This window comes from Mus caroli, chromosome 13 (assembly GCF_900094665.2).
Source record: "Mus caroli chromosome 13, CAROLI_EIJ_v1.1, whole genome shotgun sequence".
Lineage (NCBI taxonomy): Eukaryota > Metazoa > Chordata > Mammalia > Rodentia > Muridae > Mus > Mus caroli.
The window spans coordinates 107208803-107232075 of record NC_034582.1 but is presented as its reverse complement, the minus strand read 5'-3'; the positions used below and the strand labels follow the sequence as shown (position 1 = coordinate 107232075).

At 40.9% G+C, this 23273-nt stretch overlaps 1 protein-coding gene across 3 annotated transcripts in view; it reads right to left on the bottom strand.

Moving 5' to 3' along the window:
- Arl15 (ADP ribosylation factor like GTPase 15) overlaps nucleotides 1–23273 on the bottom strand; it is a 361821-nt gene that overhangs the window by 169392 nt on the left and 169156 nt on the right. For all 3 annotated transcript variants that reach the window (XM_021180362.2, XM_029468256.1, XM_029468255.1), the window contains exon 4: nucleotides 17519–17727. In XM_021180362.2, coding sequence (XP_021036021.1) covers nucleotides 17519–17727 — 209 coding nt within the window. The remainder of the gene's footprint in view (nucleotides 1–17518; nucleotides 17728–23273) is intronic.

The following is a 23273-nucleotide window of genomic DNA, read 5'->3' as shown; positions in this document are numbered from 1 at the left end:
ATACACACACACACACACACACAGACACATACACACACACACACACACACACACACACACACACACATTAATTTTTCTCAATTCCATCCCTTGAGGGAGACAGAAAAGGACACAACACAGTCCTTTTGCGTCCAGGTTTACAGGTCAGAATGGGCGAGTACATACCTTTTCTTGTCAGTTACCACCTGCTTAGCAAATGCCACGCCAGTTCATCATGGCATTCGCAACATACCTAGCCATGCCCAGTTCTTATGAGACTTTTGCTTGGCTTGTTTTAAAATTGTCACATTCTTCCACTTCTTAAGAGGGGGATGAAAAGTTCTATAATATAAGCATGTCAGAAATACATGGACTATGAATAAAATTGAAGTCCAAGAATAAAAAAGATTATTGAAAATCCAACATATTCTTAAAAATGTAGACTACACAAAGGTAAAACATCGATGATTATGGCAAAGAACTAGGGTATGTACCACAGACAGAAAAATTTAATGTCCATACTTGCTCTCTTGGAGGAGCAAACGGCCTTCTCAAGGAAGAAAGATCTGGAGTCCCTATTTGGGTGGGAAAAGTCAACAGCGGTGTGAAATCAAGACCCAAATCAGCTGTGAGCTCAGAGATACTCTGTGATGCTCAGTTCTTCAGCCATTGAGCTAGAAACATCCTAGAGGACAAGTTGATAGACTGATCCGCCACCCAGAAATCTAGCCCGTGGTTCCCTCATCCTGGGCTTTGGGTGATGTTGGCAATTTAATAAAGCATCAAAATAGAAAGGAATTATTATAGATTGCAGAAGTCCTTGAGAAAAACTATTAGCAAAACGTGGTGTGGCGTTTTGCCTCTCTCTCTTTTTGAAGTTGTTGCTCCAGACCTCAAAAGCCCTTTCCCACTTTCCTTTCACCGTCTAGAATTTGTGAAGTTGATGAATGAAGACAGAAGTGAATGAGTCAGAGATGCTGCTGCAGGGCGGGTTAAGGCGAGCGAGGGCACTCAAGGAGGAAGTGGGTGTTTACAGCCATGGCTTGAGGTGTCACTAGCTCCCCAATGCAGTCTTGTGTTATTTCTCAAAACAAAGGTGGACAGGACAGCGAGTGAAGCCCAGTGAAGCCCAGCGAAGCCCAGATCGGCAGACTTCCCCCAGCACTGCTGCTACACAATAGCTACTTTGTTTCACAGTATATAAAACTCATTTGGCTTAGTTTTCTTCAATACATCACACTCATTTCCACTGAGCTCATTTGTAGAAAGGGCCCATCTGTAAATTGGCAGCTGGGACCTCTCCAAGTAGCAAGACACAACCAAAGAGAAAACACTTGATTCCAGACTTCAAAGTCAAAAGAGATTATTAAATTATATTTCAGAGATCAAATTCAAAAAAAATTTTGGTTTTCAAAATTCAATGACATGTTGTACTGAAGGTTTTTTTGTTTTGTTTTGCTTTGTTTTTTAAAGCCTATGATTTGAAATGCAAAGGCTTGGATTTTAAGTCACTAGGTTGATCTTGCCTAATTCATTACTTCATCTCTATGGCTCTTAGGGTCTTCATTCAAAAATGGATTCAGAAATAAAAGGGAAATTCTCAGCACAGTTAAAAAAATTATCTGATGGGTGTGAAACATGTTTTCTGCTATATACACACTAATTCATATTAACTTTAGTCCCCTGTGTCCCTACAGTATTCTTTTCATTATTTCTAATGGGTCTACTCATAAGCTATTGTAATTATCTGTTCCATGTAGTTGATCTGAACAAGGGATGCTCTTATCTTTCTTTATACCTGTTTTTGCAGTATATAAGATGATGATGATGATGATGATGTGTGTGTGTGTGTGATAAGTACACACACATGATAAGTACACACTAAATGTGCAAAGGGTATTAGTTAATAGAATAAATGCATGCTGTTATTAAATAAATAATACATATTTAAAAACACAAAAAAGCAAGCTTAAAACCCTGAAGCAAGGCATAATTTTTTATCTTTGAGGAGGCCTCCGTTTTTTTCAAAACTTATAGATAAGGAGGCATAGGGACAAACAGGGAAAGTTTCATAGATAAGTTTTCTGTGGATTGGGAACTACCTGGCAGATGGTTATCCACTCAACAGCATTCTCTCGAAGATAGCCAAAACCTCCAAATCAAGGCTAGAGGGGCACCCTCATGGCACAAAGGAAATATTTTCTCTTCTATACATTATAGCCCTCACACAAGCATTAACCACAGAGCTTGATATAATGACCATACCGGTCAGTGACATACCATTTCTCTTAGCATCTATATTTGTCACACACACACACACACATACACACACACACAATGTCTTACATCTCTTATTCACATAAATGTGTGTGTGTATATATATATATGTATGTATGTATATATATATATATATATATATATATATATATATATATATGTGATACATATTGAATTCAAACAAAAGCCTATATACTGCCAGACACTCTTTAATCCCAGTGGGAGAGGGATTTTATTGGCTAGTAATTCACATATGATTCACACTGAGTTACTAATAGCATTATCAACAACTGTAAAGATTTCTCTTTCATAGTATAAAGAAATCCCATGGCCCTTCTGGATATGAAGAGAGACTAGGCTTAGATGTAAGGTCACTGTCAGGGCCATAATTATAGACATGAAATGAGTATCTCTTAACTAATCTATTGTCTTTAACCTAAAAGGAGTAAACAACAACAAGATAGAAAACACGTCAGGTGGAACTAGAGGGAGGGGAATTTTACTTTCCAATTAGATTTTTATTAATTATATTCTAAAAGGAAGACAAACAAGCCGCACACACACCCTTCTGTGCAGATGGGAGCAGTTAGGAGCTACCTCTGGTCGTGGAGCTATAAGCCCCTACATATATTTTTAGACCATTTCCAAATAGGAATGGTGGGCTCCTCGTTAATGTTGAGGACAGAGCAGAGAGTGCAGCAACCATGTGTGGTTTGGTTTCTTTCACATCCAAGCTCGCTGCAAGACAGGCCAGGCATGGCAGGATGCTTTAAAACTTGCAGCAGTAAATGACCGGAAGGTCCCGTAATTATTTTATAAACAGATGCGAGATAAGAGCAAGTGACAGTCCTCTTTGCTGTGATTCAGAGGTGACTGAAAACCAACTTGGGAATTAATGGAATTAATTTGGAACTTCAGAGATCTGAAAGCTTTCTAATACCGGGGATTTCAACTTTGCAATTTCAGGACAACCCTGCTGCTGGCCTTTCTTGACCTGCTGTGAAGTAAATCAGGGACACTAATGTGGGCTAACAAGTCTTTTCCACACTGTCCCATCAGCCTGCCAACCCTTTCTCCCCAGACATGCCTTTCTGCCGCACTCTGTCTAGCCACCCCTCGTCAAAGCACACAAAATGGCCACTGTAGCGCCGCATTACTGCTCATTAGATCACAGGGTAGTCAAGTGGAACTGCCCGGGGTTCCCAAAGGAGAGCTATACTTCAAAACTCTGTCCATGTCAAATAAAGAAGAAGAAAAAGGAAAAAAAAAAAAAAAAACCCGAGCGTGGGGTCAGCCAGATCAATGATCAAAAGAAACCAAGAATGAAGGAGATAAAAAGCACACCCTCGTTTTTGTTAAACACACACAGGTCTGATTTATTAGCAGGGATATAGAGATAGGATGAGCTCTCTCTCTCTCTCTCTCTCTCTCTCTCTCTCTCTCTCTCTCTCACACACACACACACACACACACACACACACACCCTGTGAGTTTCGGGTTTTTTAACAAAGTAATTTGCTTTAATCAGGTCCCCGACGGCTGTTAAGATTTCAGACTTTAAAAAAGTCTATGCCCCATTCTTGAAGTTTCCCTACAAGAAAGTACCCTCCAGGAAATCCAGTTTTTAGGAGGCTGCTTACAGGGTTCCAAGAAAACACTTGAAAAAGCAATAAAAGTAATACGAAGTAACCCACCTTTAATGCTGGGGGAGATTCGATTTAAATCTGAAAGAACCGGTGCCACATACACGCTAAAATAATCCCAGCCACCTCTTGGGCCTTCAAAGGCGGAAACAAGCAGGCTGTCAATCACAGGCCCTGAAAGGCCGATTTCTGGGCCACTGGGAGGCCACCAACCTCTGCAGGTGGCCCACACCTCTCCCATCACCATCGTTGCACGCCCTCTCAGAGGAGCACATTGCACACATGCTTTTACAGTTTTTTGAGAGAAGGTAATTTAACCGTGCTGCACGCACGGCCCGGTGAAATTGAGCAGAACGACCTGTCTGCGGCAGAATTTACAATTCGTTTTCTCAAACGAAAAGTCACAAGATTTTGTTTCTCTAGGTTTCTTCCTCGGAGAAGAGTAGATTTTATTGCCTAATGGCGAGAGAGAGAGAAACGTTTTGACAAGAACGCTATCAATGTATGTCAGAGTGAAAGTAACACAAACACTAATAATGTACTCTTGACAAAAATTACAAGTTGTATAAAGTTTTCTGTGCTCTTCTGTTCTTTGCTGAGCGACTTTCCTGCCTGTGTTTGGAATGCAGTCTTTAGGAATACACCAGAGGCTATGTATGGAGTGTGCCTAACTTGGACATCCTCCTGTTTCACTCTCGTGAGCCTGAGGAGCACCCCCCCTTCACCCCCCCACCTACCCCTCCCCCAGCCAAGGCAGACTCCAGTCCTCACTGCCTCAACTGAACATCCTAGGGCCTCAAAACTAGCCTGTCAGGAGTGAGGAAGACAGCAAGGGGCAGGCGACGCTCAAAGTCCTTCATTAAGCCTTGTCCTCACTATGAGGCAGGGTCTAGGGCTATTCATCCCACTTTCTAGATGAGCAAAAGTTCAAAGTGTGTTCTCCACCACGCACCCGCTCAGGAAGAAGGGGAACCGCAGAGAGCCATTAACCATTTCCACACCGAAAGGTGAGTGGTATCCACTAGGCTCCATGCTTAGACCCTACGCCCCCAGTAGCTTCAATTGTACAGTCGTCGGAAAAGCTGGCATGGCTACCCATGTAAACATACTCAAAGCTATTCAGTTCCAGCTTCGTTTATGAACTGAAAAACCCAGAAACAACTTAAACATCGCCAGTAAGGGAATGAATACATAAACACTCACAGAGGAGGCCGTGTTCTGGAATACATGGAAATACTGAAAATGAGGGAACTAGGACCTACATATTCCATACATACAGATACACGCTCAGACACGGAATTGGAAAGTATATTCCGATTCATTACATAATACACTCTGAACTGAAGCCGGCCATAAAATCACCTGCACCTCACTTGGAAACATGAATAGGTAGGGAAGCAGGAAACCGTGCCCTAGATAAGATAGGCAACAACAGCTTCAGGATGGCACTTGCTCTTAAATGAGTGAGGGTGGGGGGGAAAAAGACAGGAGAGAACAGAGGCGTAGCTTCCAAGTTATCTCCTATGGTCTGTTTCTCTACAGAGCGGATCTGAGACGCACCGAGAGTAACAGTTCTCATTTGCTAGTCTGCGTGTTGGAGAGGTAAGGATGCCCCTTCTGTTATCTGCTGCACTTAGCTATGTGTTTGCAGAGTGTCCGAACTGAGATCCGACTACCTAAGATTCCCAAGTCGGCTTTGCAGACCTAGAGAGCACAATGTGTCTAAGCTCATTCATGTGACTCAATAAGCTGCTTTAAAACCCAAACACTGGTAACTAGGGATCAAGCCTAAGTGAACCAGCCAACTCTTACCGTATCAATGCCTTTAAGATGATTATATTCATCGATAGATAGTCTACATTTCATTTTTGTTGCTAAGCATAATTCCATTAGGCTGGTGTTTCTAACCTTTTAACACTCAATATTTGGAAATCAAGCCTTGCTTCAGGCTTGCTGAAGACAGAGCCGTGCATGAAATCCGAGCAGGACACACGAACAGAGGACAGAGCCACTCTCAGCTTTCCTGTCCTCCTTAGCAGTTTTACAGGGAGCGTGTGCACATGTGTGTGGTTAGATTATTTAATATTCCTCGGAAATCCAAATACAATAACATGTATTTTCTACAAGGACTTAATTGACAGAGGAATGGATTAAGTAATCTCGAATGCAATTATTTTTTAAACTTACAATTTGTAAAGAAATCCCAATGCAGAAGTTACTCTAAAACCAACCTACCTCCATGAGAATAAATCTAGGATTTATAGACATACCTCTTTCTTTAACAGCTTAAAAAATATATTATTTTTATTTTCTTTGAGTTAAGGATTCACTATGTAATACTGGTTGCCCTCAAACTCACTACATGGACCACGATTGTCTCCTACACACAGAAATCCACCTGCATCTACCTCTCGGTGCTGAGATGAAAGGCACATTTAATGTACAGCTTTGATGATGTTAATAGTATACTTTTTCCAGCTGAGCATTCCCATGGCTAGAGAATCACATGGCACATCATAGCTGGAAGCCCACTAACTACTACTAATAAAAGGTTATTTGGATCTTTGTATTTCACTGTTAATGTATAAAGCTGTAAAATCACTGAAACTTATCAACTGTTTTACCGAAAACGACATTTATGGACTTGTAGCCATAGTTAAGCAAGATGCTCTTTACTGTCTGTTTATATTAAAACATAGACAGTATGGGGTTCCAAAAATGAGAGAAAAACTTCTTAGGATAGAGAATTCTTCATAATAGGGAAAGAAAACAAACAGGTTCTGGTAAAATAACAAGAAAAAATTAAAATAATCAATAAACCAAAATTAAGAAAACATGAGGCTGGAGAGATGGCTCAGTGGATAAGAAAGGGCATTTGCTGCTCTACCATAAGGCATGAATTTAGTTCCAGCACCCACTTGGTGGTGGGGGATCCAGCGCCCTCTGCTGGCCGATGTGGGCACCAGGCAAATGCACAGTGCACATAATACACGCAGCAAACCACTTCTACACACGAAGTAAAAATAATAAATCGTAAAAAAACACAACCGAACAAAAACATTATCTCAATAATGAGCCATTGCTCAAGCAGCCTTGACACCTCACGCTTCACCAGAAAGCCTGTTTTCTCCCCTTTAATTAAAAAACTGGCCTTAATTAATGTAAAAGTCATTGAAAAAGCCAGAGTCACCAAGTTAAAAAGAAAAAAAATCAATCAAAAGATAGTAAGATATCCGAACCTAAAATTAACTAAAACAAAGATATCAGTATAAAAGTATGGTATCGTGTCATCTGCCTTTATTGGCCCAAATATGTAACACACATTTACATTAATCTACGTCTGGTTTCCCACTTAAATAATTCAAATATTTAGAGAATATTTATTACCCAACAAAATGGGCACATACCAGTTTAAATTAAAATACTTTAGAATTAAAACGTAAATCTTTATAAATGAAAGAGAGAAGAATGAACTTAAGAACATGTTTTCACATTTTTAAAAGCCAGGGCTTTAGAGTCCAAACCTCTGAATAAGAACAACTTCATTGAAGATGTGACTAAGGGCCCATGAGTTATATAGATCTCTGTCTTGAGAGCCTCTCTGCTTCATCTTTATGCATCCTGTGGTGACTACTCAATCCTTCTGTCAATGTGCTGTGCTAACATCTGGGGAGAGAACACCTTGCATTCACAGATCAGCCAGGAACCACAACACACCCCCCATCCCNCCCCCCCCACCCCACCCCCCACCCCCGTCGGCTGTTCCCAACGGTTCCCTCAGCAAGCATGGTCTCATCTCATCTCCCTGCTCCCCCTGTCAAAAGTGTGCACAAGTTACCTAGATTTCCCACTTTGGCTTTTTTTTTTTTAACCAAGCCTCGTTTTGGCTTGACAAATTATTAGTCGTAACTTTATATGCTAAAAATAAATATTTGACAGGTTCTCAATGCTAAAATTATATTGTTCCACGCAACCTCTGAATTATTTCATGGCTTGAATACAGAGCCCTCTTTCCATATGGCTCGGCTGGCTTGAGTTCCCATTTTTGAAAGTGATTCCAGATACCTATGGGATGACTTTCTGGCCAACCATTATCTGCACTGTATTCATTTACGACCTCAAAACTTCATTTCAGCTCTCGCATGGACTTAGATAATCTCTCTCCATTGTGCTTAGCATAGGTGAATCTAACACCCAAACTTAAGTTGTAAGCCCCAGTGGAAAAAAAAAAAAGAAATCCTCAAAACTTCCCTCGTTGCAACTATGCAGTAGAAAATATCTGAATCTGGGGGCAGGAAAAAGGTCCAAGATTTGTATACATGCGAATTTTGGCATTGCAATGTCAAGTAGAGAAGGTAATTGCCGCTCTACTGTAAGATACGATGGTATCAGAGCATAGCAAAGACCACCAGGGACTCATCCAGAGGAAAACCATGCTGCTTTCAGAATGAGATGGTTACCTCACGATGAGATCGGTGCCCCCCAACACAACCTCACAGTCGTATTGAAGTCATGCATCATACCTTTTATATGCGTGCTATATGAAACTGCTAGATCACTCTTCCCAACATACAAATAGTTGTGGTTGGTTATATGACTGTCTAAATAAGAGATTGTGGCTCACATGCAGAATTCTATAGAAAGGGTTATTACTGAAGAGAGAAAAAGAAGAAGAGATTGTAGATCCCAGGAGATGAAAGAGCGGGGTGTCTGGTAGGCAAATTAGTGCTCACTAACGGTGTCTGTGTGCACTCCACGAATGGACGCTGTTGATCTGCGTTCATTATCCACTATCTACCTGTACCATTGCAGGCACGGATTCCTTGGTTTTCATCTAAGTACGTGCAACTCAAAGGTAAGGAGCTACGATGGCAAGGCGTGGGAAAATACCCCTTACTAAGTCACAGAAACAGAAAACAAGTATTATTTTTTTATTTCATGTTTTCGTACTCAGAGGTAGACGGCCACGCAGTCGTGATTTTTTTTTTTTTCACTTTTGTGAGGTCACAGCAGAGTGTTTTCAGATATGACCGGAAAAGGACTGTGTTCTTACCTGCTTGTTCCATGCTGCAGTGAAAGATGCCGGCCTCGTTAGAAACCTTGCTGGCTCCCCAGACTTTCTGTGGTCTGCCTTTGCCCTGATTACTCGTCAAAACCTTTAATTACAGTATATAGTTTGTGCAGCTGCCTGGAAACTGGTCTCGGGGTCAGTGGCTCTTCCCGTCCCCTTCTTTCCATTCTTTTGAAGCAATATTGTTGAACGGAAGGCATTGTTGCAGCTCTCTGGTGTGCTCTGTCTGCTGCACAATATGAATAGCTTGGCAATCACCCCAGCAATTGGTTCTTCAACTGCCTTTAGGTTGTCAATTGTAATTCAGTGGCTCCAGCCACCTCTTCTTTCATTCTCTTGGAGTCTTTTATTACTTAATTTGCAATAATATTAGGGAATGTCTTCTTCAGACATGTCACTAATGTCTTATTGATTATGAAGCCAGGACTACATCTGACTTTTATGCCTGTTACAATGTTTCAGTATTTTTTTCCCCTCTGGGCTTCTGATGCTGATCTCTGCAGCTATCTTGTAAGGGATAATTGTACTTAATTCTGAAACTTTCACTCTAAAGAATCTAATGAATTTTCCTTAAGATATTCTCACTGAGATTAATTAATGTAGTTATAGCTAGAGCTATTTTTGCAAGTCCTCAAAGACAGACTCTCATTTAAAAAAAAAATTAAGAACTAGTGAAGTTTCCCTAGCTCATCCACATGGTTCATGCCCTGTTTTTTAAATTTAAAAATTATAATTTTGAGCTCTCTTCAACTTAGAAATAGTTAGCTAAGAGATAAGATCTGTGAAAAGAAATTCATCATGAACTTTCCAGACTCTTAAAAAAGTATCTAGACAATGCTTTCAAAAGTTATATAAGGAAAGAAACTATTAAAAATAGCTCAAAGGTTACCAACTCCTATTTTTTTTTTTTTTTTTTTTTTTTTTTTTTAATTTGGGGGAGGGGAGAGAAAGAACAAAAGCATCTTGATCTAATGAAGGAAAAAAAAAATCTTGAGTGTATTAAGTCTCAAATCCTCAGCCCTGGACAAAATCCAGCATATTACCTTCCCTCATTAGGCTCAGCCATTGCAGAGAAACTAAGGATATTTTTTAGGCAGACACTATGTAATAATAATAATGATAATAATTATCATAATGATAATAACTAACGCTTATTGTGCTTTTTATCTTCAAAGCAACTTGCTGACATTAACTATGTATCTACCTTCAAATTAATTGAGCTCAACAAATGTTTTATTAACTTTGCTAGCTATGAACTGCGACTGAGTTTTCTTTTGGCAAATGAAATAAATAAATAAATGAATTCAGTGCTCTCTTCTGAATGGCATTATAGACTTCTGCCTCAAAAATACCTTACTGACATAATTAATGAAATAATACATTTTACAGAATATGAACTTGAAATATAGGTAGGGAGGGTAATATATACGTATAATTACTTAAATCCATATTGCTTTGACAAAACAAGCAGCAAATACTGTTTAATAAAGCAGGCCGCAAACTTCAATAGATATGATTCTTTGTTATAAAATACATAAATATAGAAGAAAAATATTTTTTAAAAGTCCTAAGTTTGACCAATATAAGAAATTATTTTATTAAAGACTAAAGTTGTTTTTATTAAATTGTAGTCATTACTTTAAAACCACGTCGAGTCTATTTACTCACAACTTCATGTGCACTGCTCGTCACGTGAGAAACAAACAGAAATTACACAGTGCTGGTGAATGATGCAGGCTTACTCTAGTTTTTTAAAAATGCCACTTTTTATTTTCAGACCAACTAAAAGATTATTATTGGGTCAGAAGATTTCCTTCTTTTTATGAGAATTTTGGGAAGAAAATAGTCACAAGGAACACTATTAAAGGGTTTTTCTGACAGACACAAGGGAAAGTACCGAAGATCAACCATTTGCAAATAAAATAACTAACAACTTAACGCTCTAAAACCCATACTGCAGGCAGAGTGCAGAGGCAGGATCCGCTGCAGATAAGACACTCAGCAAATGCACACAGCCGGTCTGGAGCCCAGGAAAACCACTGTTTCTGTATTCCAGATGGGATGAGAAGAGTTGGACTAAGTAAAGATAGTATTCAGCATGTTGGATAAGACAGGCAGCACTGGGCCGGCAGGGACACATGTGGGACAAGACTCAGAGTTAGTCATTCTCTCGAACAGCAACATGGAACAAAGACTCAAGCAAGTCAGAATCCTTCAAGGGGGTAATGAATTTCTGAAGTTGGCAGCCAAGTTAAGAGACAAGTCACTTTAATATTATGATCTGGGTAAGTCCAGGGTGTTAGCAGAAATCAGGAATCTGTACCTAAGGTGGTCACGGGCCTAGAGAAGACTTTCTGCTGTGATATAATCTTAAGGCAGCTTTCCTGGAGAGATGGGAATAATGAGAGGTAGGGGATCGGGGAAAAGAAAAAAATCCAGTTACAAGGCACATAGCATTTGAGATCTGGGGAGTGTCACCTGACTCCAGGGAAGTCAGAAAATGGCCCCACTTTTAACAGGGACATTGTGGAAAACAGGGAGGGGGTGTGGTTCTCTCTGTTTCACAGACAGAAGCAGAGCCAAACTGAAGAAGCTTGAAGGTAAACTGCAACAGGAAGCCATGAAGCTGAGGTGAAGAACTGAAGTCTGCAGAGAGACTTTGCACAGGCCGAGGGAGAAAAGGACACAGAAGTAGCTGGACACCGGGGAGAATTAAGTAGGCTTTACAAGCTTCCAACGTTCCCAGTCTTATATGAGTCACAGATGGGCCAACACCAAGCAAAGGAAGAAAATGGGGAAGGGATTGTATGGGGGAGCATGGGCTGCCATATTTGGAAATATGGTTCTTTCCTGTCCCATGGAAACAATTTCCTGGGTAAAAACTGTTCCTTTCTGAAGGAACTGACGAGGATTTTATTAGTTTCCAGTAGCCTTGAGACATTCTGATTACCAAGAAGACACAAGAAACACAGGTAACAAGGAAGAACGGGGAGAGCAAGTGGGGCAGATGTACAACCAAGGAATTAATATTTTTTTCTCAAAGAATGCACATAAAAAGTGAAGCTGAGAAGTGTCAGCTGATCTCAGTATTCTCAGCTTCAAAGTTGCTCTTTAAAGTGTACTTTTCATGATGATGTTTTTGCAGCTAATAATGGGGATTGCTAACTCAGCTTTTCTTGTAGGTCAAGGAACATTTTTAAGAAATAACCGAGTCATGCAGTGGAGGACGGACTCCCAAACCCTGTCATTACCTCGCAAAATTTAATTGTAACAGTGTGGAGGACATGTGTAAGGCATGGACAAAATTATCTGTATCTCTTATATCATTTTAGAATAAGTATATGTCCCATAAGGGAGTTTCCAAACTGCTCACCCCATAGGTATGTACACTGCTCTATGTGAAGTCAAATCAGAATACTAAAACGCTGCCAAGAGGCAGGTCAAGATATATGGAGGACTCTTCGGCCTTCAAGTGCAGTGCGCTGCCCAGGGGAAACTGCTGTCCTGCATACACAGAAAGTGACTCGCAGTAGAACTTAGCGCTTTACACAATTTTAACCGTGCTGTTCATTTTCTAGTAAAAGATTTGTCATCATGGAAATTCTTTTTTTTTTTTTTTTAAGATTTATTTCTTTATTATATGTAAGTACACTGTGGACTTCAGACACTCCAGAAGAGGGAGTCAGATCTCGTTACGGATGGTTGTGAGCCACCATGTGGTTGCTGGGATTTGAACTCCGGACCTTCGGAAGAGCAGCTGGGTGCTCTTACCCACTGAGCCATCTCACCAGCCCCATCATGGGAATTCTGAGAAGATCCTTGTGTTCCTTCATAGAACTACTAAAGAGAACTACCCCGCAGCTGAGCAATACCAATACAAAACAAGAGATGCAAGTTAGAGGTGCATTATTTGATAAGATGTATTAAATAAAAGGAGAAAGACATGGAAATGAAGACTATCTCTAAATGGGAATTATGATTAAGCGTGATAGATAAATACCATAAAAAAAATCACATGTATGCTTCTTCCAGAAGACACCTGCTGCCTCCAAGGACTGAATGCATTGTTTAGAAAATTTGAATGTATATATTCCTCTAAGAAACACGATCTAAAGGAAACAGGAATGCTTGGAAAGACTTCTTTCACATTTCTACTCTATCATTTTCAAATATAGCACCATGCTCCATGCACACAGTATCAAAATTAACAGGCACTATAATCACAAATTTCAGCCACAGTGTTGACACGCTAATTTAGAATCTGTATTTCCCAAGCTATAATTAATGAAGCAGGAAACCAATCAAGTCACTGGGCCTCATAATTCTGCTTCAAAAATCTGTTTCACGGTCTTCATAGTTTTTCAATTAATACTTGCAGCAGTAAAAACATTTAATAGTGCTTTTCTAATGTAGCGCTTCAGAAAACGTTATGTGATTTTGAGTTAAGGATATCTATGAACATCAAATCAAATCAAACTGCTGAAAATAAGGACTGTTTCTTTCATGTTAACAAAATGTGTCATTTTATATGTCCTGGTAAAACCAATTAAAAAAAAAAAACATGTTTTTTTGTTTTGTTTTGTTTTGTTTTTTTATAGAAAGCAAGGAAGTAAGAAAAAAAAAAAACAAAAAATCAAAAACCAGTGGTCAGCAACAGTGTAGAGAGAAAACAGGATCACATTATTGAGTCCTATATCAACTTAACTTCTCAGAAAATACTCCTGCTCTACTTAGTAACTTCAGAACTGAAGGAAGCTCTCCAAAGGGAGTCGTAAAACAAATTAGATACAATTACAATCCGATACAAATAAAAATCCCAACGATTTACTCTTAAGAGTTCTCATTTTACAGCTTTACCATTCAAATTAGACCAGGTTTCCTCCTAATCTATCCACTGGGCCACTTGGCACGAGCGGAGGTTTTCCTCGTATGTTTTCCATAGAGAAAAATGGATGATACAAATATGTCCTGGAAAACTACAGTAACCACACCTCACCTAAAGTGAGCAGAACAAATAAATATCTGCTTGCTTGTAAGACTTGCCTGACTTCCCAATAGTGGATAGGGTGTTCTTTTACTCAGGATTTTCCCATGGTGTGTGTGTGTGTGTGGGGGGGGGGGGGTTGTTGTTGTTGTTGTTGTTTAAAAAAAATGTATGCTTCTACTATCAATTTTCAAGAAACAAAATCTTAAAATTCTGGTAAGCTGAACAAATCACTTGCAGGTAAGCAGTGAAGGGAAGGGAAAGATAGGTGACCTACAAGATTGCCCTTGCTTCTCCAAGGGCAACAAGATAGTTTGGCAGGTTGCCTGTTTTGTGGGTTAGGGAATAATTTTCACCATTGTCTTCCTTTCTTAATTCTGTGCTCCATACAGACAGCAACGTGCACAGCCTGGGATGGAGCTAAACTATGTAACTTCCTCCTGATGATTTCTATCTCGTTTGCAATCCTGGCGCCCATTCATGGCTCTACCCTGGATCTCGTTGGCATGCATCCACTCTTAAGTTAACAGTTACCTTAATAAACAAGTGAATTCTTAAATCTTACTCGAGCGACCAGACAAATCCTGGCACATACTCCTCCACCCCCCCCACCCCCACCCCCGCAACCAATCCCCGAAAACATAAAATCGAGTCATTTTCAGGAAGAGAGGAATCAAGAAACCTAAGAGCACAGTGTCTTTTCTTAACAGTGTCAGGCTGTTAGCGCTTCCTAGGTAGCTGAATGAGTCTGTGTCTTCCTTGATTTGTTTTAAGCAGAATTCCCCACCCCCTTTTAAAAGTCGAAGATATTTTTGCAGGGTGAAAAAAATCAACCTTCTAACACTCAAAGCACTGCCAAACTAGTGGGCACAAACAAACAAATGTTCATAAAGCTATAAGACACAGACCAAGTGGTATCATAATGAAAGGAAGAATAGCAAAAAGATGCCCAAAATAGCAAAATAGCAAAAAGATTTCCACACAAAGGTCTAAAATGTATTTCAAGCAACATGGGACTCTGCTTTCAAACGTCCTACCCTGGCCTGCTGTTTCCAACCCAGTTTGAGGTTATTGTTTATACAACATGGAAGATTCAGTTTCACAACTCCATTTTTATGCTAATAATAAGGTATTGATTTAATTCTTAAAACATTCCTAAGAGTATTTCAACCAGGCTTTATATAAACACACTATAGAGAGTAACCTCTTTGTCATTAAGAGAAAGACTGGATGCTTCCCTTTCTTTTCGCAGCCAATCTGAAGCTAGGGTGAGCTCTTCATTGTGCATCTGCAGACCTTAGGTCTACTAGGAATCCGCCCCCCCCCCACACCCAATAAAATACTCCAAAAAAGGTAACTGTATGATATGTGTTGATGTGTGTTGATGAGGGAAAGTGCTTTACCTAAAATATCTTCAAACTGGTATCATATAAATTCTATTTTCAAGCAAAATCACCTGAGAAAATTATTTACAGTTGATACAAGTGGGAAGGAAAATGAAGTTCTCGTGCATTCCAGTGCATACAGACTTGGGATCATTTGCGCACAATATGAATATTCCATATTGACAGACATCAGTCAGTGAATCAAAAAGGGATAGTTAGGCTGCTTCTTCTTCTTCTTTTGTAAAGGAGAAATCGTCGGTTAACGCACACACAAAGAACACTCAGAACCAACCATGCTAGAAGCTTCCTCCCTTCCATGTGAATCTTTAATTCCTACAGAGGAGACTGTGAATCAGGTATTAAGTTTCAATAGTGTTTGTGTTGGGACTGGAGACAGGGCCCAGTGTTGAGTGCTCTTCTTGAGGATGCAAGTTCAGTTCTCAGGGGATCGGATGCTGTCACCTCCGAGGGCATCTACACTCACATTCCCATACCCTCCCCGCCACAACTGAAAATGATGAAAATACATCTTTCAAAAACTTTGTCTTAGTTACATCTGATATCTAAGAAAATGTTGACATCCTGTCAGCGACTCCGTCTAACATTATTCTAACATATCCTACACACTTTTAATACAGGGATAATTATATTTACAGGAACACATACTGCCTGTGAGAATGACAGCATACTTTAGAGTCAAGAACCAACGTAAAGAGACACGCCACTGGTTAAGGACGCACTGTGACATTCTCTCATATTCCTTCCACAGATAGAAGCTCTGATGTTGCAAAGCGAGCCAGAGGACCAGGATGCTAAGAGCAGATCCAGGAAGCCTCACAACTACACTGCGGAAGAGCTCAATGGTGATGACCTAAATGGCTATTTTTTTTCTTTGTTTTTTGGGAGGAGGCATGGGAGAGGGTATTTCAAGACCAGGTTTCTCTGTGTAGCCCTGGCTGCCCTGGAACTTGCTCTGTAGACCAGGTTGGCCCCGAAATCAGAGATTTGCCTGCCTCTGCCTCTGCCTCCTAAGTGCCAGGATTAAAGGCGTGTGCCACCATGACCAGAATACTACTTTTCTTTAATTACTACCAAATATATTTTCCAGAATCTATAAAGTAAAAGGGTAGTGAGTCTTGAAGACGAACAGAGGCAACCACAGACAGCTCTGTGGGCTGAGTAATAAATCATAATGTTTCACCTTTTTTGTTTTAAACAAGTAAGAAGTATCTATACATGGGCACTCTTCCACGTATTAATACTGTGAAATGAGAATAAATCATTCAAATTAATCCTCTGCACTTAGAATAAGTAGGTGGGAAGCCGGGCATACGAACAAAGCTACTAGCCACGGCTCTTGGCTAAGTGTGAGCAAGGCTTGGAGCTAAATCACATTGTACTCTTTGTTCCTTATCTGCTTTTTCAGACTGAAGGGCAACGTTATTCCTATTAATCACTTTAATCTTAAACCACTCGAGGCATTGCAGTTTTCCGAAGGAGAGGGTAAAAAATACACTCCACAAAGTGCAGGTGCCAAGGAACTCAACAGTGGCGGTTCGAGTTACGCGCTATTTACATCGTATTGTTTTTTAGTGCCAGAAATCAAAAACTTGGCTCAGAGGGACACTGTTTACCCAGAATAGTCTCCCACTTTCATAGGAGAGAAACTAAGCTAAGAAATGCACTGAGGTTAGGGAAGAAAACAGTGACTCCATGTTGAAATATTTTTGGGGGGCATGGAACTTGCGAGATAAGACAACCAGGCTTGCAGCAACAGCAAGTATTTCCGAGGGACAAGAACATGGTACTTGAGGCTGAGTGATGGCTACCAAAGCCACAGTGTAACCTTCTGAAAGCTAGTGGCGAAGGACACAAGCCAAAGGTTAAATGAAAATGTTGTTAGCCAGACCTTTACCTCCTCAAAAGAAATGGGGAAACACCCAGGGCTATCTTCCCGTTAAAAAAGAATTTGTTTTTCAAGCAAACTTAGGTATATAAATGTGCTTTTTCACTGGACTCATAATGGGCTTCCCACTTCCCACGAGAATGATGGCTCTGAAGCAAAAACGGCACACCCAGCACACTCATAGGTCTACAGTCTTCCTAGACTGGACAGCGGTGGCCATAGTTCAACTCAAACCCAGTGGACAGACTTACGGCATTTAGGAGACATGCATACCTCTTGTACTGAGCGAGCTGCTGGCTTGTCTTGATGATTGGCCAATATCAAAAAGGGTAAAGTGCATAGCTGTGGGTGCTGGAGAGCGGAGTGCAGTTCATTCCTAGCAGTTTCTAAGTCATCCTCTGAAGAGGCACTGTCTAATACGAATATTACCCCTTGAGATCCTTGGTAGTAGCGGCTCCAGTATTTCCGGATATTGTCAGCTCCTGTCGAAACGAAACGCATTTCTATTTTAAAAGTAGAACTCATCAACTTAAAAACACACCAATAACAATTCCTACTGGGAACCAGTGTATCTTTTCAGAAACTGAGGGCTGAAGTCTGTGGTACAGACCAGGAATCTAAAAGATGCAGGTCATGTAGATAAGATGAAGGCATCGTAGTCCATAGACTGCAGCCAGGAAGCATAGCACACATGTTTACACTGATCTTCATGCTTTATAGCAAAACAGGGGGAAAATGACCAGGAAAACTCTTTTAAATTATTAAAGTCAAAAGAATGTGTTAGACTTTGTTTATCAATCCCAAATGAACTACACTCTTCCCAAACTCAGTGGCATCCCATCTCAGACAGCAATGAGACCCAGATATTCACCACCATGGTATACCACTGCTACACGCTTGGTGGTAACTCATAACAGGATAAGGCAACGCTCGGAATATTCACCAAGTGTTCACATGACAGAAACTTAATCTTTTGAGTTTATGTTGATGGCGTTTGGAGCTGGGACGTACGGAGATAGTCAGGGTTAGTGACACAAGGTAGGGGCGCCATGATGGGATATGACTTTATGAAAGGAGAAACAGACGACCACACTGTCCTGCTCAGTGTCTCTGAGCAGTGATGTCAGCTGCCACATTCAGATGCACGGTGACCCTCACCAGACACAGGGCTTTAACCTGGGACATTCCTGCCTCCAGACCTACAGTAAATTTCTTTTCATTAGAAATTTCCCAGTCTGTGCTTTGTTGTAGCAACAGACACTGGACAGCGCTGAGCGGCCTTGTTTAACTCCATGAACAGAGTTATTAGCATAATAACTTTTTATGACTAAATACTGAAATTTGTGAACCACTAAAATCTTGGCCTTCCGTGTACCTGTATAAATCCACTTGGGTTCACTACTCATGAGGCAAAGCAAAGACGATGCACACACTCATGGCGTCGGTGAGACATGGTGCTTAGGGGGAAAGTCAGGAAGAACCGTCTAATGGCTCTTGGTATTTCTGATTGAATTGTTTTAATAATTCAATTCTGAATTGAATTTGCCCAGGAAGGGCCAGTGTGTGTGTGTGTGTGTGTGTGTGTGCGTGTGTGTGCATCTGTGGTAAACAAGAGGGATGTAGTTGGTTATATAACAAGAATTAGAGAAGTCATTTACTAATCTGTACCACTTGAGACAATTCCAATCAGTTAATAACTCTGTTTTTTAGTCACATATTGAACATTTGGCTCCCATGTGTGACATAATGTGATAAATGTAAGGGAGCCAGACAGCTCAAATTTGGGACCAGAGTTAGGCTATGCTGGCTTGCAAAGGCCATTCGTGTCTACTTGCTCCCAACTCCATGTTCAGTGATGTCATATTAGCAGCTCAAAATGAGCCATGGTGGGAGTGCCCCACTGGCAGAAGTGCATCAGGCCTGTTCTCCTTAGCAAGCCAACACACCACTGGATAAAACTAGGCAGCTCCTATTCTCAGTGAGAAACAGGAAACCCAGAGGTTCTGATAACACCTTATTAAAATACCACCACTGAAGTGTCCCCTTGAGAGCAAGTCAAATAAATTAAAAATTAATACGTGTGACAAGGCAGCAAACACTTATTGAGTATTTACTGTATTCCCGGCAGCATGCTGAGGGTTGAGAATAGACCGTACAATTCTTCCAGTAACTAAGGGCTGCATGCTTAACTGACTTAGGTTCTGAAGCTAATTTTCAGATCCTAAAATGTAAGATCACTCACCATTACAGTACACTGAAGAGCCCAGATACATAAAAGCATTAGGGGAGGTGAAAAATGACCTTAAATAAGCAAACAGAAGGAATGAGAACAGCGTTGAATTAGAAAGGATGGAACCAAGGAAACAAAACAAGATAAAAGAGCAAAGAAATTGCAACCCTGGATTATTTGACACGTGAAATCGATTGCTTCAGTAATTGGAGAACCAATAGAACAAGAGAACTACTGAGGTTAGCCACACCTAAGGTGATGTGCCATAGAAACAGAGCCGGCAAAAGCGCTGCCTGCACGCATCATTATAGAAAGAATGCTGTCAAGAGAAGTCAGAAGTGAGAGCAGTAAACTAGTTGGGGGCAGAATCATGGTGAAGATCTGACGTCAGAGATCTCACCCCCAGCTTGATCCTCCATGGAGCTCTTAAGAGTCTGGACCGAATCACGTAAGACATCCAGTCCCGAGGCCAGGATATCTCTGTATAGTTACTGGCTGCGAGCCACCCCTAGGTACTTGGAGGGGGCTGGGACCAGATTTCCCAACATATCTGGCTGGGGCAGTTTCTGTGAGCCAAGAGTGGTCCTCTGGAGAAGGGTACAGGTGTGAGTCATTAGCAGCCAATAGCACAGCAGCTGGGAGACGGATGCACTGGCCCAGGAAAGGAGAGCTGTGTATGATACTGACAGCATCTGTTACAAGCTAAATCCAGACACTATCCATATGCTAGAAACCCATCCATAAGTCTGTGGGACAGAAGTGACAGCCGACTCATCCAGTGATGACTATTTAAAAATGACAAAGGACCGTGTGTGTATGTACCAAAATTTACTACGAATTTTACTAACATAAAAATGTGAGATACACAATTTTCATGTAACAATGCAAGTGTTTGTTCTACTGTCGATTCCACGAAGCCGATGAGAATCGCACAGAATGCTTTCATTGATTTTGGAACCGTAGAAAACCAGTGGATGCAACTCACCAATAACTACTTCTTCCATGCCTGGTGATGGCCTAATTCACTCAAAGGCAACCTGATGACTTTTTAAGATAAAGATGTATTTGTTTTGACTTTATGTGTATGAGTGTATTCTCTGTGCATCATGTGGGTACAGTGCCGGCAGAGGCCAGGGAGGGCCATCACTTCTCCTGGAATTGGAATTGAGAAGGTTTTCAGCCACCAGGTGGCTGCTAGGAACAGAATCTGGATTCTCTATAAGGGCAACACAATCTTCTTGACCTCTAAGCCATCTCTATAGCTCCACAGATAGTTACTATCATTTTCAACACACTAATAGAGAGAGAAACCAATACACAAAAGTATTATGTCCAAGACTATACCTTCAAAAGTCCATTAAGTCTAAAAGTGATTGAGGCAGAGTGATTACTGGCCAGAAGTGATGAGCTAAAGAAAAAACTATATTGCCACATAAGTCACAGTGGCTGGAACAGGGAGGGGCTGGAACAAACAGAACCTAACAGGCACATGCACAGACACATGCATATGCACCCCAAATGGCACTACTTGTAAAGCATTCCCCAACCAACTGACCCAATCAATCCTTTTAAAGTATCTAGTCCATACAAGATAATAAGAAGGTGTAAAGAGATATATTTAGAAAGCTATTATTCATCTTAATTCAAAATATAAAGCCTTATAGAAGTAACATTGAGTATAAGGCCTATAAATCTATCAGATAGAGTTGGGTGTGGTGATGCACACCTTTAATAGCAGCACTCCAGAGACAGAGGCAAGTAGACCTCTGTGAGTTAAAAGCCATCCTGGTCAATGAAGAAAGTTCCAGGACAGCCAAGGTTGTTATACAAAGAATCCTTGTCTTGGAAAACAAAAAAAAAAAAAAAGAAACAAACAGAAACTCATATTAGAAGGAAGAAATATACCCCCATACTGCATGGTGGCCAGGGCACCAATTATAAAGAAGAAAACACTGGACACATATTTAAGAAATTCATCCACTGGAAACTCAGGGACACAATGGCAATCCAGCTCAGTCATCTCTGCCAAAGAGAAACTATACTTTTACTTGCCATATTCAGAAATATGTAAGGCTTCAAAATGGTGAGACAAAATGACAAGACCTCAATCAACAGTACTGATGAATGGGGGAAAAAAATTAAAAGCAAAGGAAAATACTGTGCTTTTTCCAAGTGTTCTTTGAATGATAGAAGATATAAATATTTTATTGTTAAAGAGTGAAAAGATTTTTGCTCTCTTACAACAAAACCTCCATGGAACCTTGGGAATGCCTGAATTTCTTCACAGACATCAAGTTTGGAATCCTAAACTGCAATTTATCCAAAAGCCAATGGCTTTAGTTAGCAGCAGCCTAGCCCAGACTAGGGCCAAGGAAACCAGTACAGAGAAGATGGGTGGTAGGGTAGACAACAGCTGGGGCACCAAATTAAAATGAGAAATGGCTGTGTCATCCACCAAGCTACCAGGTGCTTTGAGGATGGGGACAAATTGGGAAGGCCATGCCAGCTCACAGAGCTGAAGCCACGCTGACTCCACAGACTAAAAACTGCATGTTTTACAGCCCTTAAATTACAATTATTACATAAAATTGCTGGGTGCCAAATTCAAACATGGTATATAGTGTGTACACTTAGATCCAAACCCAAGAGGAAGTGTTAACAGAAGAGCTGTGAAGAAGGCTGTGGCTAACTGCCCTGACCACTGAAGGCCCGACACTGACTTATGAGATTGTAAGAACAGACTGGGGAGAGGCTCAGGGGGCAAAGCACATGCAGTGCCAAGCACTAGGACAGATCCCCAGAACCCATGTAAGGCCAAACATGTTCCTAGAGAGAGAGGAGGCAGAGACAGGAAAATCCCTAGAAGAACCCAGGCTAACTTGTGTCATATGGTGGTGAACAAGAGATCCTATTTCACACAAGATGGAAGGGGCCACTAACATCTGCGATTGTCCTCTGGCTTCCACTGTGATACATAGCTGGCTGTACCCACAGAACACAGTCACATACATACACCACTGTCTTACAGCTTCTATTGCGATCAAACCCCATGACCAAAAGCAACTTGGAGAAGAAAGAGTTTATTTCAGCTCACAGTTCTATACCCGCAGTCCTTCACTGAGGGAAGTCATGTGGGAAGGTGGATAGGAACCTAGAGGCACGAATGGGCAGAGGAAATTGGTTTGCTTATAATGGCTTGCTGGGCTAGCTGTCTTAGAGCATCCAGGGCCCCCTGCCCTGGGGTGACACTGTTTACAGTTAGTTGGGCCCTCTCATCTCCGTCGGTTAAAAAACTACCACAGGTCAATCTGAGGATCAGGAGGAGCTCTCTTCCAAAATGACTCAAGCATATGTCTAGTTGACTTAAAACTAGCTAGCAGGAATACACACACACACAGCGAGAGAGGGGGTGGAGGGACAAACAGAGAGAGAGAGACAGAGAGAGAGAGAGAGACAGAGAGAGAGAGAGAGAGAGAGAAACAGGGTGGGGGGCAATATGTAAGTTGTAAGGAACCCAGAGGAATCCAAAAGTTCATTCTAATGGCTAGCAGGAAAACCACATTCAAGAAACCTTAAAAAGAACAGAGGAAAGCGAGAGCGATGAAACATGCCTCATGGTCAAAGTCATATCCGTGGCATACTTTGAATGTTAATATTTTCTAACTAGTCAGCAATTTGATCATCAGGTCGTGGGGATACAGCAGTCTGTTAAGACAAAAAACAAACTAACAAAAACCACACATACAGTCTCTCTTTTAAATACTGCTGATAGAAGACCCAATATAACATCAGAGGTTT